Source organism: Pipistrellus hanaki (genome assembly GCF_964339955.1).
Source record: "Pipistrellus hanaki genome assembly, chromosome: 4".
In the NCBI taxonomy this organism is placed as follows: Eukaryota; Metazoa; Chordata; class Mammalia; order Chiroptera; family Vespertilionidae; genus Pipistrellus; species Pipistrellus hanaki.
The window spans coordinates 96,917,437-96,934,954 of NC_140506.1; the positions used below are offsets into that span (position 1 = coordinate 96,917,437).

At 44.6% G+C, this 17,518-nt stretch overlaps 1 protein-coding gene across 3 annotated transcripts in view; it reads left to right on the top strand.

The window, feature by feature from the left end:
• The first annotated feature begins 451 nt into the window (after positions 1-451).
• The window catches only part of NSMCE1 (NSE1 homolog, SMC5-SMC6 complex component), a 28,181-nt gene continuing 11,114 nt past the window's right edge, over positions 452-17,518 (top strand). Inside the window, exons 1-2 of one of the 3 annotated variants that reach the window (XM_084883121.1) lie at positions 452-564; positions 5,694-5,839. In XM_084883121.1, coding sequence (XP_084739247.1) covers positions 5,704-5,839 — 136 coding nt within the window. In that variant the 5' untranslated portion in view covers positions 452-564; positions 5,694-5,703. Of the gene's footprint in view, positions 790-5,693; positions 5,840-17,518 lie in introns of all 3 variants that reach the window. The other 2 variants (XM_084883123.1, XM_084883122.1) reach the window with 2 other exon arrangements.

Here is a 17,518-nt window from a genome sequence, read left to right on the forward strand (position 1 = left end):
CCCTGCAGGACGGCGCGGCCATGTGCTCTCCTGCAAACTTCACAAACACGCTCTCCCGGGGACTGTTCCCCATTTCACAGACGGAACAGGCTCAGCGACTTCCCACGATCCAGCCACCGGCGAAGGGCAGAGGCAGCCTTCCAGCCAGGACATCTGCCGCAGAGCCCTCAAGCTCCGCCACGAGCTCACACGACCAGTTCCGCACACAGGGAAACTGAGGCCCGGGCAGGGCGGTCGCTGGTGCCCGCGGAATTGCAGCCCTGGCGCGGGGCACGCTGCCCTCCTGCTCCTCCTCCTCCGGGGCCGTGGTCCGGCACCGCTGGGTAGGACGCGGGGCACTGAGAAAGGCGGGGCAGCGCGCCTCCCCATCTAACGGAGGATCCCGCGGCACCATGGCAACGGGCCGGGCGCGAGAACAGGAAGTGCGTCATCCAGTGGGCGGGGCGAGTTTGCGTAGCCACCAATGGGAGCGCCGCATTCGCGTTCGCTCCGCCCGGAAGGAGGGCCGAGCCGCTTTCCTGCGAGCGCCGCCGGCTGAGCAACCCGCGCTTCGGGCCGCGGAGGGTAATTCGGCGGCGCTGGGGGCCGAGTGGGCGGGGGAGCCGTCTCGAGAGGCGAGGGAGGACGGGGGGTGGGTCAGGCCCACGGCCAGCCCGCGCCGTGCCGAGGGGCACCCGGGGGTTTCTCACGTCCTGAGGGGGAAGCCGAGGCCCAGAGAGGGGCGGCAGAGGCAGATAGACCTGAAACTCGTCCCTCTCACACACAGACTTTCTTAAATCGTAATAGTAGGTGAAAAAGTAAAATGCAAAATATATCTGCGCTGAATACATACAATAGGCCTTCGCCGAGCACCTCCGTTATCTCGCCGTACTTCGTGCTCCCCTCGGTTTTGTGCATTAAACTTCTTTGTACGGGGCACAGCCCCTTATTTTACAGGCCTGGGGCTGGCTGTGCGCAGAATCCCGCATTTCTCGGGTTTCGGGAGGTGATATGGTGCATATCTATGTTCTGCTTACATTCACGGGGTCTGGGACAGTGTTTGGGATCAATACATTAATATTTTCATAGATACATCTATATCTATCTATCTATCTATCTATCTATCTACTTACCTATCTATTTGTCATCTACACTAACTCTTTAAGGGATAAGGAACAACCAAAAGTAGCTTCACCTGAGAACAAATCAAGTTTTCAAACTTAAGAGATGTTTCAGAAAAAAGATGAGAGAATTTTAGATAAGGCACTGGGCTCCTAACATTACTGTCTGCTCCTACCTCTCGCTGCCTGGTTGTGCCACAGTTGCTGAACTGTGCTTTGCATGGGCACCCCCTGTCTCCATCGCTAACAGTGTGAACCCCCGGTGCCCTCTCAGTTTCCTCATCTGTGAAATGGACTCAGTGGTGCTTTCCTCCTGAGGTTCTGGTGAGGAGTAAATGAGACCGTGGGTGAGAAGCACTAACACTATGTCTAGCATGTGGCACAGATGGTTATGATGGAGGTTTGCCTATTCCACAGACATTTCTGTTTTGAAATTATTTGGATAGGCGGTGCATGTCCATGCTTAACCTTCCCTGCCCCGTCAGTCTTCAGAGAGATCACTGATTTCTAGACATAAGCAGTCTGTCTTTATGTCTCACCCACATTTCCCTCTTACCCCAGACTATATATGGCCTTCTATATCTTTCTTTTCTTTTCTTTTTTTTTTTGATATATTTTATTGATTTTTTACAGAGAGGAAGGGAGAGAGATAGAGAGATAGAAATGTAGATGAGAGAGTAACATCGACCAGCTGCCTCTTGCACACCCCCTACCGGGGATGTGCCCGCAACCAAGGTACATGCCCTTGACCGGAATCGAACCCGGGACCTTTCAGTCTGCAGGCCGACGCTCTACCACTGAGCCAAACCGGTTTTGGCTATATCTTTCTATACTTCCTTCTCCTTAACATTTATTTTGGCTGTTATCTAACACATTTACATAACTTCTTCTTTATTAAGCTATGTAACATTCCTGTAGAAATGTAAGTTTGAAGAATGAAATGAAACGAACACCACCAACTTAAGAAATAGAACATTATCTTATTTTCAAAACACCCACTGAATCTTTTACTCCTCTTGCCAAATACTGTGTAACCACTGCTCTGAGAATTGTTACTCATTTTCTTGTTTTTCTCTGTAGTTTTTTACTGTTGATGTATCACTAATGAATGCACGGGTTTACAAGGTTTTGAATTTTTTATAAATGGGATCTTAATATATATTTTGTGAGACTTGACTTTTGCGTATAATATGTGTATGGATGCATCCTTGTTGATGTGAGTAACTGGTCTTTGTTGCTCTGACTTCCATGGTAGGATTATACATGCTTTACATAGTGTTCTTCAGTTGACCGTCATTTGTACTCTCGCCAGATTTTTGCTGTTACATGGTGCTTCCACAAATGTATATCCTGGGGCCAATGTGGAAAGTTTCTATAAGGTATATATCTAATAGGTCTCTAAGGATACCCAAGGAGCTAGCAATAGCAAGCTGTCTGAAGTGAGTATAAGAGTTTAACCTCTGCCAGTGGTGGATGAAAGCTTTGGTCTCAGCCACTCCTAAGGATTTTTACCTATTTGATGGTTAGACATTAATTACGGTGGTTTTAATATTCATCTGTCTGATGACATTGAGGGTGAGCATCTTCTTATGTATTTATTGATAATTTGTGCATCCTCTTTGTAAAATTTGTTCCTTATTTTTTTCTTATAGTTGTCTTCCCCTATGTTCTGAATACAAATGTTTTGTGGCTAAATTTGTTTTAAATACCTTCTGGTTTATAGCTTGTCTTCTCTTTCTCTTTCCCATTCTCGGGTGTTTTTGGTGAACAGAGGTTATTAATTTTAACAAGGCTGAATGTATCATTATAATCCTTTATGGTTTGTACTTTTTGTATCTTTTAAAGAAATCCTTCTCTACTTTTGGTCAAAATGATATTCTCCTGGGCAATGTGGCCTGGGTTGGGGAGGGAGTGTGATGGTGGGGAGATATTCTCCAATGTTGTTTTACCAAAGTTTCATAGTGTTCCCTTTCTTATGACCTTAATCTTCAGCAATAGATTTTTGTACATGGTGTGAGGTAAGGGTCTTATTCTTTTTTCTTTTCCATGTATGCTAATCAGTTGTTTTGGCACCTTTTATTGAAAAGTTTGCTTTGATCTGGCATTCCATTTCTCCAACATGTCAAGTACCATACATATTTACAATTCTGTTTCAGAGTCCTTTATTCTGTTTCTTTGATCTTATTTGTCTATTTCTACACTATTATCACATTTTATTCATTACTCTAGCTTTACAATTACTTGGTACCTAGTAGGACAAGTTTTCCTCCTTTATCTTCTCCAAGAATGTCTTTGCCGTTTTGCCTTTATGCTTTCCATGAAATTTTAGAATCATCTTGTTAGATCACACCCAGACATAAAGCCTGTTGGGAATTTGACTGGAATTGGCGTTGATTTAGTTGCATTGGATTAATTTGGATTTAATTTTTTAAATCCTCACCTTAGGATATGTTTTTATTGATTTTAGAGAGAGAAAAGAGGAGAGAAACATCAATGTGAGAGAAACATCAATCGGTTGCTTCCCACACACCCGGACTGGGGATGTTACCCACAGCCTTTTGGTGTGTGGGATGAAGCTCCAACTAAGTGAACTACCTAGCCAACCCTAATTTGGATTTTAAAGTGATTGCTTTCATCATCTTGTCCCTAAGTATTATGTTTGCTGTAGGTTTTTGTAGACTAAGGAATTTCATTTTAAAAAAAAATATATTTTATTGATTTTGTACAGAGAGGAAGGGAGAGAGATAGAGAGTTAGAAACATTGATGAGAGAGAGTCATCGATGAGCTGCCTCTTGCACATCCCCTACTGGGGATATGCCCGCAACCAAGGTACATGCCCTTGACCAGAATCGAACCTGGGGCCCTTCAGTCCCCAAGCCGACGCTCTATCCATTGAGCCAAACTGGTCCCAGCAGGAATTTCATTCTTAAAAGAGATTATTTTTTCCATTGATTTTAGAGAGAGTGGAGGGAGAGGAAGGGAGGGAGGGAGAGAGGAGAAAGGGAGAGAGAGAGAGATGGCTGGATCTGAGGTTGCGGGCAATGAGGATCAGGTCTGTGGTGTTTGCATGATTGGACTGTACCACATAACCGGGTGATTTGCAAAGAGCACTCTGGAGAAAAAGGGTTGAAGATGCTGAAAAGAGAAGGAATCCAGTGCAGGATTTGTTGAGGTTGAGATGCTGGTGAAAGAGGCTGGAGGAAGCTAGTAGGCAGGCAGAGAAGCTGGCCCTGAGACTGCATCTTTCCAGCTCGGAGGTCCAGTTGGTGATGCTGTTGAAAAGAACAGTAACTAGTCTTTTTGGGTATCTCCTATGTGCCAGGTCCTTGGCAAACATTTGGTGGTCATATCTTATTTAAACTTATGCCTTAAATATAGTTATTATCCTCATATTATAGATGAAAAGACTAAGGCTCAGGGAGATTAAACATGTTAGCTAAAAATGTTTCTGTGTTATATTTGCCTAAGTAACGGCAACTTTCTTGTCAGATCACAGCATAACCTGAAATGAATGTTAAAAGTCTCAGAATCCCAGGCCCTATGCAGTCAGAACCTCCAGGAAAGAGGTCCTGGATGCGTATTTTTAATACACAGATTACGTGATTTTTAAGCTCAGGCAGGCCTAGCAAGAACTGGTCTCAAAGCCGTCTGTCCACTTCTGAACCCATGCTCTTCGCCCCCTGAGCAACAGCTGGACCTCTGGCAGGCGTGGGTTTTTGATCAGCTCTGAACTTTGTGGTTTGTGGAAAGATACTGTTTTTATAGAGAGCAGGAGATTTAGAAAATACCCTGCAGTGCTATGACGTCAGTTTTATTAGTGGTTTGGGAGAAAGGAGACTAACACTTACTCAGTGTTTACTAGCATTTCTCTAAGCAGTGAATGTTTTTCTAATTTTTTAGTGTTTATGGGGCCCCAGGTAATTTATCCGGTGCCATAGAGCTCGTAAGTGACTAAGCCAAGTTTCAGATCCAGAATCACCGAATAGTGAAAATAGCTAACACTTAGTTAGTGCTTAGTCTGTCACCAGGCTTCTATGTGTTTTGTTTTATTTAATCCTCATGGTAATTGTGTGGAGAACATTTTTAATCATTATTCTGATTTTACAGATCAGAAACATGAAGGTGGTGTTTCCCAACTCCACACCCTCAGTGAGGGAGCAGCTGGGAGCGCAGGCCTCTGGTTGGCTCCCGGCCATGCTTTTCACCACCGCCCAGTGCTCATTTGACTAGCCCCTGGCTTGTGTCCTTTTCATTCTCGTACTCTTCAGCATGCTGATCTGGATTTAAAAAACCGTAACGAATTTATATTTGACAATGCAAATCCATACAAAATCTAGATCAGGGGTCCTCAAACTTTTTCAAGTGAGGGTCAGATCACGGTCCCTCAGAGAGCTGGAGGGCCGGACTATATGAACTACTAATTCCTACTGTAACACCTTGGCTGCGCTCACTGCCCAAAAAACCTGGCGGGCAGGATCAGACTCCCCTGGGGGCTGCATGTGGCCTGCGGGCCGTAGTTTGAAGACCCCTGATCTAGATCATTGCTTCTGGTGCGTTCAGAGATTAGCTGATTTCATTTACGTCTTTTTCAGCTCCGTCACCATGCAGGGTAGCTCGAGAAGGACGGGCACCATGACCGATGTCCACCGGCGGTTCCTCCAGCTGCTGATGACTCACGGCGTGCTAGAGGAGTGGGAGGTTAAGCGCCTGCAAAAGCACTGCTATAAGGTCCATGACTGTAAGTATCGTTTTCCTCTCCCCAGAAGGCTCTGGAGCTGTGCGATCAGGGACTAGTGACACTGGTATAATGCCAGGTAACCAGTCAGCCCATTCTCCTGACCTGTGGAAAGATACTGTTTTTATAGAGAGCAGGAGATTTAGAAAATACCCTGCAGTGCTATGACGTCAGTTTTATTAGTGGTTTGGGAGAAAGGAAGGAGACTAACACTTACTCAGTGTTTACTAGGTCTCTCACAATCTCCCTTCAGCCCATCTTTCTCATCTCATCTTTGACTTGTTTTTTTTTTTTTTTTTTTTTTTTTTTTTTTTAAAGCAAACTCAGTTTTTGTTTGTTTTTTTTTGTTTTTTAAATGTATTTTATTGATTTTTTACAGAGAGGAAGAGAGAGGGATAGAGAGTTAGAAACATCGATGAGAGAGAATCATCGATCAGCTGCCTCTTGCACATCCCCTACTGGGGATGTGCCCGTAACCAAGGTACACGCTCTTGACCGGAATCGAACCCGGGACCCTTCAGTCCGCAGGCCAACGCTCTATCCATTGAGCCAAACCGGTTTCGGCTGACTTGCTTTTTAAGTACATCTTCCACTTAGCCCAGGTCAGGTCAGACTTGGCCTCTGAGCAGTGGAGTCATGGTTCACAGCAGGGCTCCAGCACCTCCTCGGGCTGAATTTCTTCACCACTAAAATGGGACAGTTAGTTGTATTTGACATTCTGTGGTTCACGGAGTTAAGAGACATGACACGTAAGAAACACCCGGCACAGGAAAAGCGCTTAGTTGGCTATTGGTAGTCAGAGGGCAGCTTAGCATAGCGGGTCAGGGCGCAGCCCGGGACTTGGCATCCCTGGAAAAGTGCCTTTCCGGCTGGTGCTGGCTGTGGGCATTTGGGACATCTCAGGGGTTGCTGGAGGGGAAATAAGGTAATACATGTGGAGGATTTAGAGACTGGACTGCTGGTGCATACTAAGTTTTCAGCAACTGGAAGTTTCAATTAAGCAATGGGATCAATGTGGATAGATTGATAAAATCAGTATTAGGTCTTGTCGAATGCCAGCATAGGTAGGTCTTATGGAGTGAAAAGGAAAGTTTATATTTTAGAATATTTATTTATTGTTAATCCTCACCAGAGGATATTTTCCCATTGATTTGTGGAGAAGGGTACAAGGGAGGAGACACACAGAGAGAAACATCGATATGAGAAAGATACATTGATTGGTTGTTTCCTGTACACACCCAGACCAGGGCCACAGACTGTGCCTGCAATGTAGGTATGTGCCCTTGGCTGGGCACCATGTCATTGGAATTGACCCGGGATGCTTCAGTCTGGGACTGATGCTCTATCCACTGAGCCAAACAGGCTAGGGCGGAAAGTTTATAAATTATACTTGTTGTGTTAGGTTCTGTGTAAAACTTAGTGATTTTCATTGTTCATGAGTGTATATATCTGCATGTGAAAATATAAAAGTGGCCCTAACTGGTTTGGCTCAGTGGATAGAGCGTCGGTCTGCGGACTGAAAGGTCCCAGGCTCAATTCTGGTCAAGGGCATGTACCTTGGTTGTGGGCACATCCCCATTAGGGGATGTGCAGGAGGCAGCTGATCAATGTTTGTTTCTAATTGATGTTTCTAACTCTCCATCCCTCTCTCTCCCTGTCTATAAAAAATCAATAAAATATATTACAGAAAATATGAAAGTAGACTGAAAAGATATGCAGCGCACTCATGCTTGCCTTTGGAGAGAGAAGGAGAGGAATAGGCTTGTCGACAGAAATCAAAGGATTTCATCTTTATCATGTTTTGTTCTTTTATTGTCAGAAAAAGACTTATTAGTTTAGTCTAATGGTTGTCACTTCTGATGAGTGGGAATATAGGATTTTTATGCTATGTTTTTGTATTTTCTCTATTAAAAAATTTTTTTTAATCCTCACCTGAGAATATATATATTTTTTACTGATTTGAGATGGAGAAGAGGGAAGAGAGAGAGAAAAAACATCAATGTAAGAGAGAAACATTGGTCAGTTGTTTTCCCCCGGGCCCAGCTCAGGATCGAACTCACATCCTGGGCATGTGCCCTGACCAGGAGTTGAAGCCCCACCTTCTGGTGTACAGGATGATGCTCCAACCAGCACAGGACCTCTCTCCGTTTTTAATTGTTAAGAGAAGAGTGGAAAAAAGACGTGAGCCATGTCAAGAGGGGTGAGGAAGGTATGGGGGCTCCCAGTGCCTGGGTGAGGCATCCGAGGCCCGGGGTCACACTGGAGAACTGCAGTCCGGGGCGTGCTGGAGGCGGAAGCAGACCCCGGGGGTGGAGGAGTGTGCGGTCAGAAGGCAGAGAGCACAGGAACAAGTCCATTCCTGATGTGCAGAAGGAAGGTGGAGAGGGCATGTTAGAGAAGAGACCGGTCCATGGAGGTGTTCTGCGGGGAATTCTGGAAGCTCTGCTATACATCCACAGATAAAGGCTGGGGGGTTCTGCAGTGAGGAAACTGTGTACCCTTGTTAGTCCTGTGTGTCCAAACTTAACTGACAAATAGTAACACACTTCAGGAGACCCTAGAGAAAACTATATGAGGTGTGGGAAGAGAATATGCTTTTTGGTGTGTAGTTTTACAGATTTGGAAAAACCCATAGTATGTAGTAGTGGTTTTTTCTTTTGGTGTATGTGTATGTGTGTGTGTTAATCCTCACCTGAGGATATGATTTTATTGACTTTTGAGGAAGAGAGAGAGAGAGAGAAAGAGAGAGAGAGAGAGAGAGAGAAAGAGAGAGAGAGAGAGAGAGAACAGACAGACATTGGTGTGAGAGAGAAACATCCATCTGTTGCCTCCCACATAGGCCCCGGGCCTGGGATCGAACCCACAACCTAGGCATGTGCCCTGACCTGGGATTGAATGGGGTGGTACTCCAACCAACTGGGTCACCCGGCCCGGGCTGCCACAGAAGTGCTGTTCTCCCCTCTTAATTCTGTAGACTGTGCAGACCTCCAGGAGGGTTTGAAGCAAGAAGTGTCATAATTAGTGTCAGGTTTGGGAATTCTCCTGGTGAGAACATATCTGCTCTAATTGCCTGCACCGTGGTGGACGGGGTCTTTGGTGAGAGCCTCCTTCATGGAATGTTACACCAGCCAGGCTAGCTTCTCTTGCTCTTTAAAAGGCACAACAGGGCTTTAAACAGACCCCTCAATATTCTTCAGTGAGGCCATACCAGGCTTTTCTTGTCTCTACGTAACAATTCATTCCTCTCCCCTTAGTATCTTATACATGTCCGGGATCTGAGCTTCACTGTAGACGGGCAGTTTCATAGCTCACTGCAGAGCCATATGATGCCTTTATGCTAAGACTGAAAGTGTTTTTTCCTTTATTTGACCTTTAAAGTAGTTATGATCTAATATAGAAAAGTCCTGTAGAATGTGTCTAGGAAATGATTCATTCTCATACTTTATTTATTTATTTATTTTTCTTTTAAAAAAAAATATATTTTATTGATTTTTTACAGAGAGGAAGGGAGGGGATATAAAGTTAGAAACATTGATGAGAGAGGAACATCAATCAGCTACCTCCTGCACATTCCCCACTGGGGGTGTGCCCGAAACTAAGGTACATGTCCTTGACCGGAATTGAACCTGGGACCTTCCAGTTTGCAGGCCAACACTCTATCCACTGAGCCAAACTGGTTTTGGCTATTCTCATACTTTATGTACCATTTCTGCATATCAAGATATAGTTAGTAGGATCGAACTATAGTTTGTTTTCTCTTGTTGTTCATGAAAAATAAAAAAGGTCACTCACAGTATTATTCTTACTTGAGAGGTTTTAAACAAAGAATGATGGAAAGAAAAGACCTAAAATTAAGTAAATACTTATAAAACCAATATTATCAACCTCTTATTTTTTGAAGAGATACCTAGGAAAGGCCCCTTTCACCAACTGGAAACATATTTAGTTTTTAAGAGAATTAAAAACAAAGAAGTAATTGAAACTGCAAGTTACACTAATTGCAGTTTCCCTTCGATTTTGTCCAGTTTATCAAAGAACTTCCTGTTTTTGGATCTCTTCTTACTGTCACTAGGGGGGAAAAAATTTCCCAAATCTCCTGGCTAGTGAAGAATTTAGACTTTGTTCTGATGTCCTGGCGGAAAGCCTTTTGGAATGGCATTGGGACTTGTATTCTTAGTGCCCCTTAGATTCTGTGCCAGGGCTTGCATATGTGCACGTAGTCGTTCAGCACAACTTCCTGAGACTCTCCCGGCGCCCGGCCTTTGCTCGGGACTGCTGGTACAGAGATCAAGTTTTGCTGCATCTTGGGTCTTGTGTATCCTACAGATGTGGAATCAGATGATTCCAGTAGACACTCCTGATGGGGGCAGGTACAGGAGGCCTCAGGAGTGGGGATTAAGAAGACTTGAATTTGCTCTAGCTGATTTGGCTCAGTGTATAGTGTTGGCCTGTGGACCAAAGGCTCCCAGGTTCAATTCTGGTCAAGGGCACATACCTTGGTTGGAGGCTCCTCTCTGGCTCGGGCCCTGGTCAAGGTGCATGCAGGAGGCAACCAATCAAAGTGTTTCTCTCTGTCTTTTCCTCTCTCTTGCACTCTCTTTAAAAGATCAATGGGAAAATATCACCCTAACTGGTTTGGCTCAGTGGATAGAGTGTCGGCCTGTAGGCTGAAAGGTCCCAGGCTTGATTCCGGTCAAGGGCATATACCTTGTTGTGGGCACATCCCCAGTAGGAGGTGCGCAAGAGGCAGCTGATCAATATTTCTCTCATTGATGTCATTGATGTTTCTAGCTCTCTATCTCTCTCCCTTTCTCTTTGAAAAAAATCAATAAAATATATTAAAAAAGAAAAAATATCCTTGGGTGAGGATTAACAAAAAAACAAAACAAAACAAAAAGCAAACAAACAAACAAAAAGAATGTGAGAGAGAAACATTGATGGGTTGCCTCCTGTACATGCCTCAACCTGGGATTGAACCTGCAAGATAGGTACGTGCCCTGACTGGGGATTGAACCTGAAACCTTTTGGTGCACAGGACGATGCTCCAACTGACTGAGCCACCCAGCCATGGTGGTTTCCCTCCTCTCAACACGAAATACATGTTCTCTTTTCTAATACCACCTCTCCAATTCCCTGGTCACCAACTAGATGTCTAGTAACTTAATTCAGTTCTGACAATGACTGCCTAGCGTTAGTATCAGACCCCACACATTAAAGGGGCTCAGTCCCACAAGGCTACCCCCAATTCAGATGCCAGTCACAAGTCCAAGGCCACCCTACTTCTCCTATGACACCCTCCTCAGGTTCAACAATTGCTAGAATGGCCTACAGATACCAGGAAAACACTCTTCTTATGTCTGTCTGTCCTGTTGCAGCAGATGTTTCCTACAGAAAACTAAAGAGACCCTAAGGAGCAGGGCATAAGCAAGATAAACAGATCCTCTGGGCTTACAGCGAGAGAGGAGAGACTAGTCAACAACTATCTGCACAGAGTTTAAAAAGCCAACAGCTAACGGCTTTCTGATAAAAACGCTTAAAAAAGGAGGAAAACTAGGGAACTTCCTCAGCTCAATAAAGGAGACCTATGTAAACATCACTTAATTGTAAAAGACTTAATATTGTACTTTCCCCCAATAGCAGGAGTGAGACAAGAACATCCATTTTCACCATTTCTGTTGTAACCAGTACACTCAGGCAAGAAACAAATAAAGGCCTCTAGGAAAGGAGGAAGTAGAACTCTGTTCACAGACATGATCTTCTGTGTGGAAAGTCTATGGAGTCCGCCCCAAAGCTCCCAGTCACGGTGAGGGAGTTTAGGCAAGTTGCAGGGAACAGCATCCCACTTTCTGCCCACTAGTCTTAGCGTCTGTTGGTGTTTCTTCCCTAAATTCACTATCCTTTATTGGTTACCAACTTGCTATGAGGAGCTATTGTATACTCTGGCACCAACCTTTTGTAATTAATTATGCTGTGTTATGTTTTATTTTTAAACTGTTAGTGGGTTTTATTTTTTAAATTTATTATGTTTTATAACTGTTGGTTTTAAAATTATCTATTGTCCTAAGGACAAATTAGGTAAAATATCTAAAATTTTAGATTAAAAAATTAGGATCTGGCATTATTTCACTGAACAGAATAAATAAATGATAGGCAAAAAAAGTTAATTTAAATACCTGTATCAAGAATAGATTAGTGAGCACAGTATCAGAAGGACCTTGGGGTTTGATAGTTTCTGTTTTGTCAGACCTTTATCCGCCTTCATCCTAGCTTGCTTTACCTGACGCTGACTTAGGAGACTAGCCTTGCTTCGCTGTTTTGGTGAGTACTGAAGGACCCACACACACAGTAGGCTGCACGCATGCACGTGAGTCACAGTGATACTGTTGACATCTTGGGTTCGTGTGCCGTGTCGTATCTGTATTGTAAATAGCTTCTCTTTCCAAGGAGGACTCAGTGTTATTGAGAAGCTGGCTCCAAATACGTTTTCCTCCTACAGGCATTTCATTGTACATTTCTCCTCTTTGGACATGCTGAACAGCCAATAAACTCCCCACTCTCAGGCCTGCTTGCCTTTCCAGTTAATCAAGGGGAATTAGGTCTGTGATCATAACTGAAAAGCAGCATTAAAATTAGCATGAAAAGTAACATCTAACATGTAAATCTGGGCATCTGATTGGTCGTCTCAGCTTTGCTCAGATGAAATCTCAGGAAGAGGAAGCTTATGCAGCAGGGATAGAGCGAGCTGCCCTGGTTTCAGGATGGTCGGCCATCCCCTGCAGAGCCTTCATCAGCCACTTGGGTTTTCCCCAGGCGGGTGGAGTGGGGGCTGCCACTCATCTCAACAGACCACCTGTTTTCAAAGAATGAGACAAAAATGAAATGCACATTAACAGTATGAACAGTAAAGGTGAGGTGAAAGTGGTTTAGTGTTCTGTGATGACTCAGCTCGGACTTCAGGACTTGCCCTGCCTCGGTGCCTTCACGATGAAGAGCTGGAGCTGTCTGTTGCTCACTGGAGTACTGGCCAGCACGGCTTGGTAAGAGGGATGGCGATAGGTGTGCTTCCTGCACACGTGGGGACGGGGGCCTGGGTCCCTGTCACCACTCCAGCCGTGTTGTTAGATGGGTGTTAGGGGATGCGGCAGATTCGCAGGAACTGTGCCATGCCGTGTAAAACAAGTTGTGTGCACTGTCATTTGAAGAAAGGACAAAGTAAACTTTCTAACTAAAATAATCTCTTGATTAAGAAAAAGATTTATATATAAGCACCTGGAAACGATCTCTAAACCAAAGATTTGAAAAGCAGTCCGATGTTAAAGCCTTTCCACCCTGTACCAGCAGAGTCCTGACTAATCCACCTTGTCCCAGGGCGCTGCCATTTTTCTCTTTGATTCAGACTCCTGAAGGTGAAGGTGTCAAGTTACTTTGTTGTTGAGCACTGAAATGGTTTTTAAGCTTCTATTATGGAAAAAGTCAAACAGAGAGAAAGTAGAATAATACAATGAGACCTCCTGTACCCCTCACCCAATTAAAATGATAACTCATGACTAATCTTGTTTTATCTATACTCAAACCCACTTACCCCATGTTATTTTAAAGTGATTCTTAGGCATCATTGCATATCTAAATAAGAATTTTCTTTTTTAAAATGCATGCTCAAGTCCTTTTGTCACTACATTAAAGTCCAGACATCTGGTTTCTGGTCCAGACTTTGTCATTTACTGGCCCTGAAATCGCAGGTAAGTCCCTAACCTCTGTGACCCTTAATGTCCTCTTTTGAAAAACAGACTGTGCTGCCTCCCAGCTCACCTCTGTGGAGGGTCTGATGAACCAGGGGCAGAGCGGTAGCGCAGAGTGAGTGATGTGCAGATGTAGAGAATTACTTGTCTAATAAATTTGCTGCACAAAAGACAACTCTCTTCCCTCCCTTCTTCTCAGCACTGTTCACCAGCCACACTTGGGGAGTGCCGTTGTCACCTCCCATCTTTTCACTCACAAATCTGAATTTTGAGAGAACCATTTTCCCCTGGAAATTGATGCAAAATTCACAGGCTGAAAAGTGACCCCTCACACACTTCGGCCCACTGTCCCTGCTTGCCAGCTGTTCCTGGGCTGGGGCCTGCTTTCTCAGGCCTAATGTGCTCCCCCTCCCCTCCCCTGTCTGACCCAGGGCCCAAGCTACCCCACTGTCAGCGCCACCGTCAGCAGGACTTCCCAGCAGCCTCATCAGATGCCAGGGCTATCCCAGGCCACAGTGGTTTGGTCCCCTGGGGTCTTATTTTTGCTGCTATTTCCTCTGCCTGAAAATAGCAATTCCTATCTGATATCTAGTTTGGAACAAAACTGTTTATTGTTCAGAAGATAGGGCAGCAGATTTCTGATTGCCTGCTGCCCGAGAATGCAGTGAGCCCTAGATTCTAGTACCTACTGGGAAGTGGGGGCATTGATTAGTAAGAAGAGGTTTGTTGGTTAAATTAAAATCTCATTTTTTAGAAAAAGGAGATAATATGTACAGGGGTTGCCAGAAAAAAAATCTCTCGGAATGAATTGAACCACTCCCTGCTTCTCAGAAGAGGTGTCCCATTTTGCTCAGTGTTGCCCCAGCCTGTCCTGTCCATTTTTTAAATTTCCCCAACAAAAAGGCATTCCCTGCCAGAGAAAGCGCTGTTCTGCCCTTTCCTGGGTCTTTGGCCTTAGTTCAGCTCCTCTTGCAGCCCTGTATGCTGACCCCCGTGACCTGGACGAGTGCTCAGGGCTGGGCCTCTCTTCTTTGCCACGGAAGTGGTGGTGATGGCCTGGCCCAGCTTCCAGTGTGTCCCCTGAGCGCAGCCCTCTGCCGTCAGCACTCTCCAGCACTGCCAGACACTCCCACCTTCTTCTGGGGTCGGGGTTCCTCTCTGTGACTCGGAAGGTGCAGTGCCTGGTTCAGAGGATGCCGACGTGACTGGTAGGGTCTGGCCTAGGAAGTGTTCTCAGAGAGCACTCCTCCCGTTAGTGCCAGGAGCCTGGGATCTGGAGCAGGGCAGGCCTGGGCTCCATTTCCAAGTTGTGGGAGCTCTGGAGACCTTATTTAACATCTCCAAGCCTCTTAGATGTAAAGATGATATTAATAACTCTCGGAGTTACTGTTCTTGCAGTGATGAGAAGAACCAAGCTAATGAACAATAGGCAGCACGTTCTAAGGTGAATTACAACCCTATGTGTGCAGGCCTAACAATAACAACTTTACCACTGCCCACAGACGTGCCCAGGGCTAGCCTGCTGACAAGAAGAGAGAACACAGGTGGCACCTGAGACCAGTAGACCCTTGCGTGGTTCAAGTCCAGCGTTCAGTGCGTGGTGAGGTGTCCACTCTCTGAGGAGAGGCACATGTGATAGGCGCAGGGCCTTGTCCTCACTCTTGTAGCCGTTCAACCCACGTCCTGACTGCGGGTCCGTAGTACCGAGGGACCTGGCCTCTGATCCAGCTCTCCCTGCAAAAAACCCTGGTATTTTCATACTTACATGAAGTTTGTAGTTTATTTTTTAACTAGTTTGGGATTCTGAAGGGAGAGGTGCTTTATTAACTTAAGGAAGCTCATGTGGTAGGAGAGGCTGAGACTCAAGGGAACGTAAGCAACTGAGCAGATGGCTGTTTCCGTAATAAGTAAGGACAGCAGTCGGAAGTAGTTTTAAATAAAAATACAGTAAAAACATTCATGTTTTGAAATATGAGACTAGACAGCAAACAGAGGGGGTGGGGAGAGGGGAAAGCGCAGGGCGGCTGTAAGCTCAAGTTCACGGGGCCCAGATGTCTGGAAAGTCTGAGGTATTAGAATGCTTCTCATCTGCCCCCAGAGTGCATTTTTCTGAATGGTACCCAGGAGAGGCCTTTTCGGTGGAAAATGTGAGCTGTCACTTTCAGAGGGAGGTGGGACTTGCCACTGTGCATATGCGGTGAACATGCCTGCCTACGAAGAACCCTGATGGTTAGTGAGAGGTCGTTCTTGCAAATCCGAGGTTCTCAGAGTTGTGTGCTCTGCAGGCTAGGTTTCCAGCAAGCCACGGACACAGGCCTATGCAGGCAGCCAGGCCCACCCACCGCTGTGGGTGGTGTAAGAAGAGGAGGAGGAAGGTGCAGAAGCACTTTGCACTGGGGGCCGCAGAGAACCTTTCGTGGAAACAAGTGTCATTTGAGTTGGCTTTCATAACCAGTGAGCAGAAATAGGAATGAGGAGGAGGCAGGCCTTTCACAGAGGAAGGACGTAAGCTAAGGCAGAGGCAGGAAATATGGTGTCTCACTCTTCTGATCACAGGTTTTCAGCAGTTGTGGCTAAATTTCATTGTCATGATTCTTGTCTGTCTCCTTTATGTGGCCCACATGGCTATGCCTTCCCCTGCCACCAGCGTGATCTTTTCTTTAATAATCTTTTTTTTTAAATATATTTTTTATTATTTTCAGAAAGGAAGGAAGAGGAAAAGAGAGATGGAAACATCAGCGATGAGAGAGAATCATTGATTGGCTGCCCCTGCATGCTCCTCACTGGAGATTTAGCCCACAACCTGGTCATGTGCCCCTGACTGGAATCGAACCTGGGTCCCTTCATTCTGCAGGTCGATGCTCTATCCACTGAGCCAAACCGGCTAGGCCTCTTTAATAACTTTTATGTACACAAGGAGCTTAGAAATACCTTTCTCTGTCAGAAGTCAAACACAGATAGCATTTAAGTGCCCTGGCATGACCCCCTTGGTCATCAACTTGGTGGGTAACCTGCCAGGCCTTTTCCCCCTCAGTAATGTTTCCTTGGTTTTATTATTGTTTTTAACATAAATGGTACCACAAAAGTGTTTTCTGCTGGTTTTTCCCTCTCAGAGTGATTTTTAAGGCACAAATCTTTTTAAATAAATTATTTAAAAATTTTAATAATTTTTGATTTCCAAATACAGTTGACATACATTATTATATTAGTTTCAGGTGTACACCTCAGCGATTAGACATTATATAACCTATTAAGTGATCATCCCCATAAATATCACACCCATCTGACACCATACATAGTTTATAGAATATTGACTATATTCCTTAGGCAGTACTTTATATCCCCATGACTGTTCTGTAACAATCAATTTATACTTCTTAATCCCTTCACCTTTTCACTCATCTCCCTAACTCCCCTTCCATCTGGCAACTGTTAAACCATTTTCTTTATCTGTAAGTCTTTTTCTGTTCTTCTTGTTTTGATTTTTTAGATTCAATTGTTGATAGATATGTATTTATTGCTATTTTATTACTCATATTTTCTATCTTTTTTTTCCTTCTTCTTCCTAAAGAAGACTCATATAATACTTGTTTGGTGGTGATGAACTCCTTTAGCTTTTTCTTGTCTGGGAAGCTGTATATCTGTGCTTTGATTCTAAATGATAGCTTTGCTAGGTAGAGAAATCTTGGTTGTAGGTCCTTGCTTTTCATAACTTTGAATACAAACCTCAGTTCTCAAACATCTCCCATTTTGAACAGTTCAGTTCTCAACCAACTTGTTTATGGAAAAAATGTCTGTTGTCCAACAAAACTTCAGTTCTCAACCCGATAACCTTTTAATGCTGATATTTGTGTGATCAGTCACGTGTCTCAGGCAACAAAGGAGAGAATACATGAGTATAAGTCAGTTTACTGCTAACCCTCACATTATCAATATCCCAGGA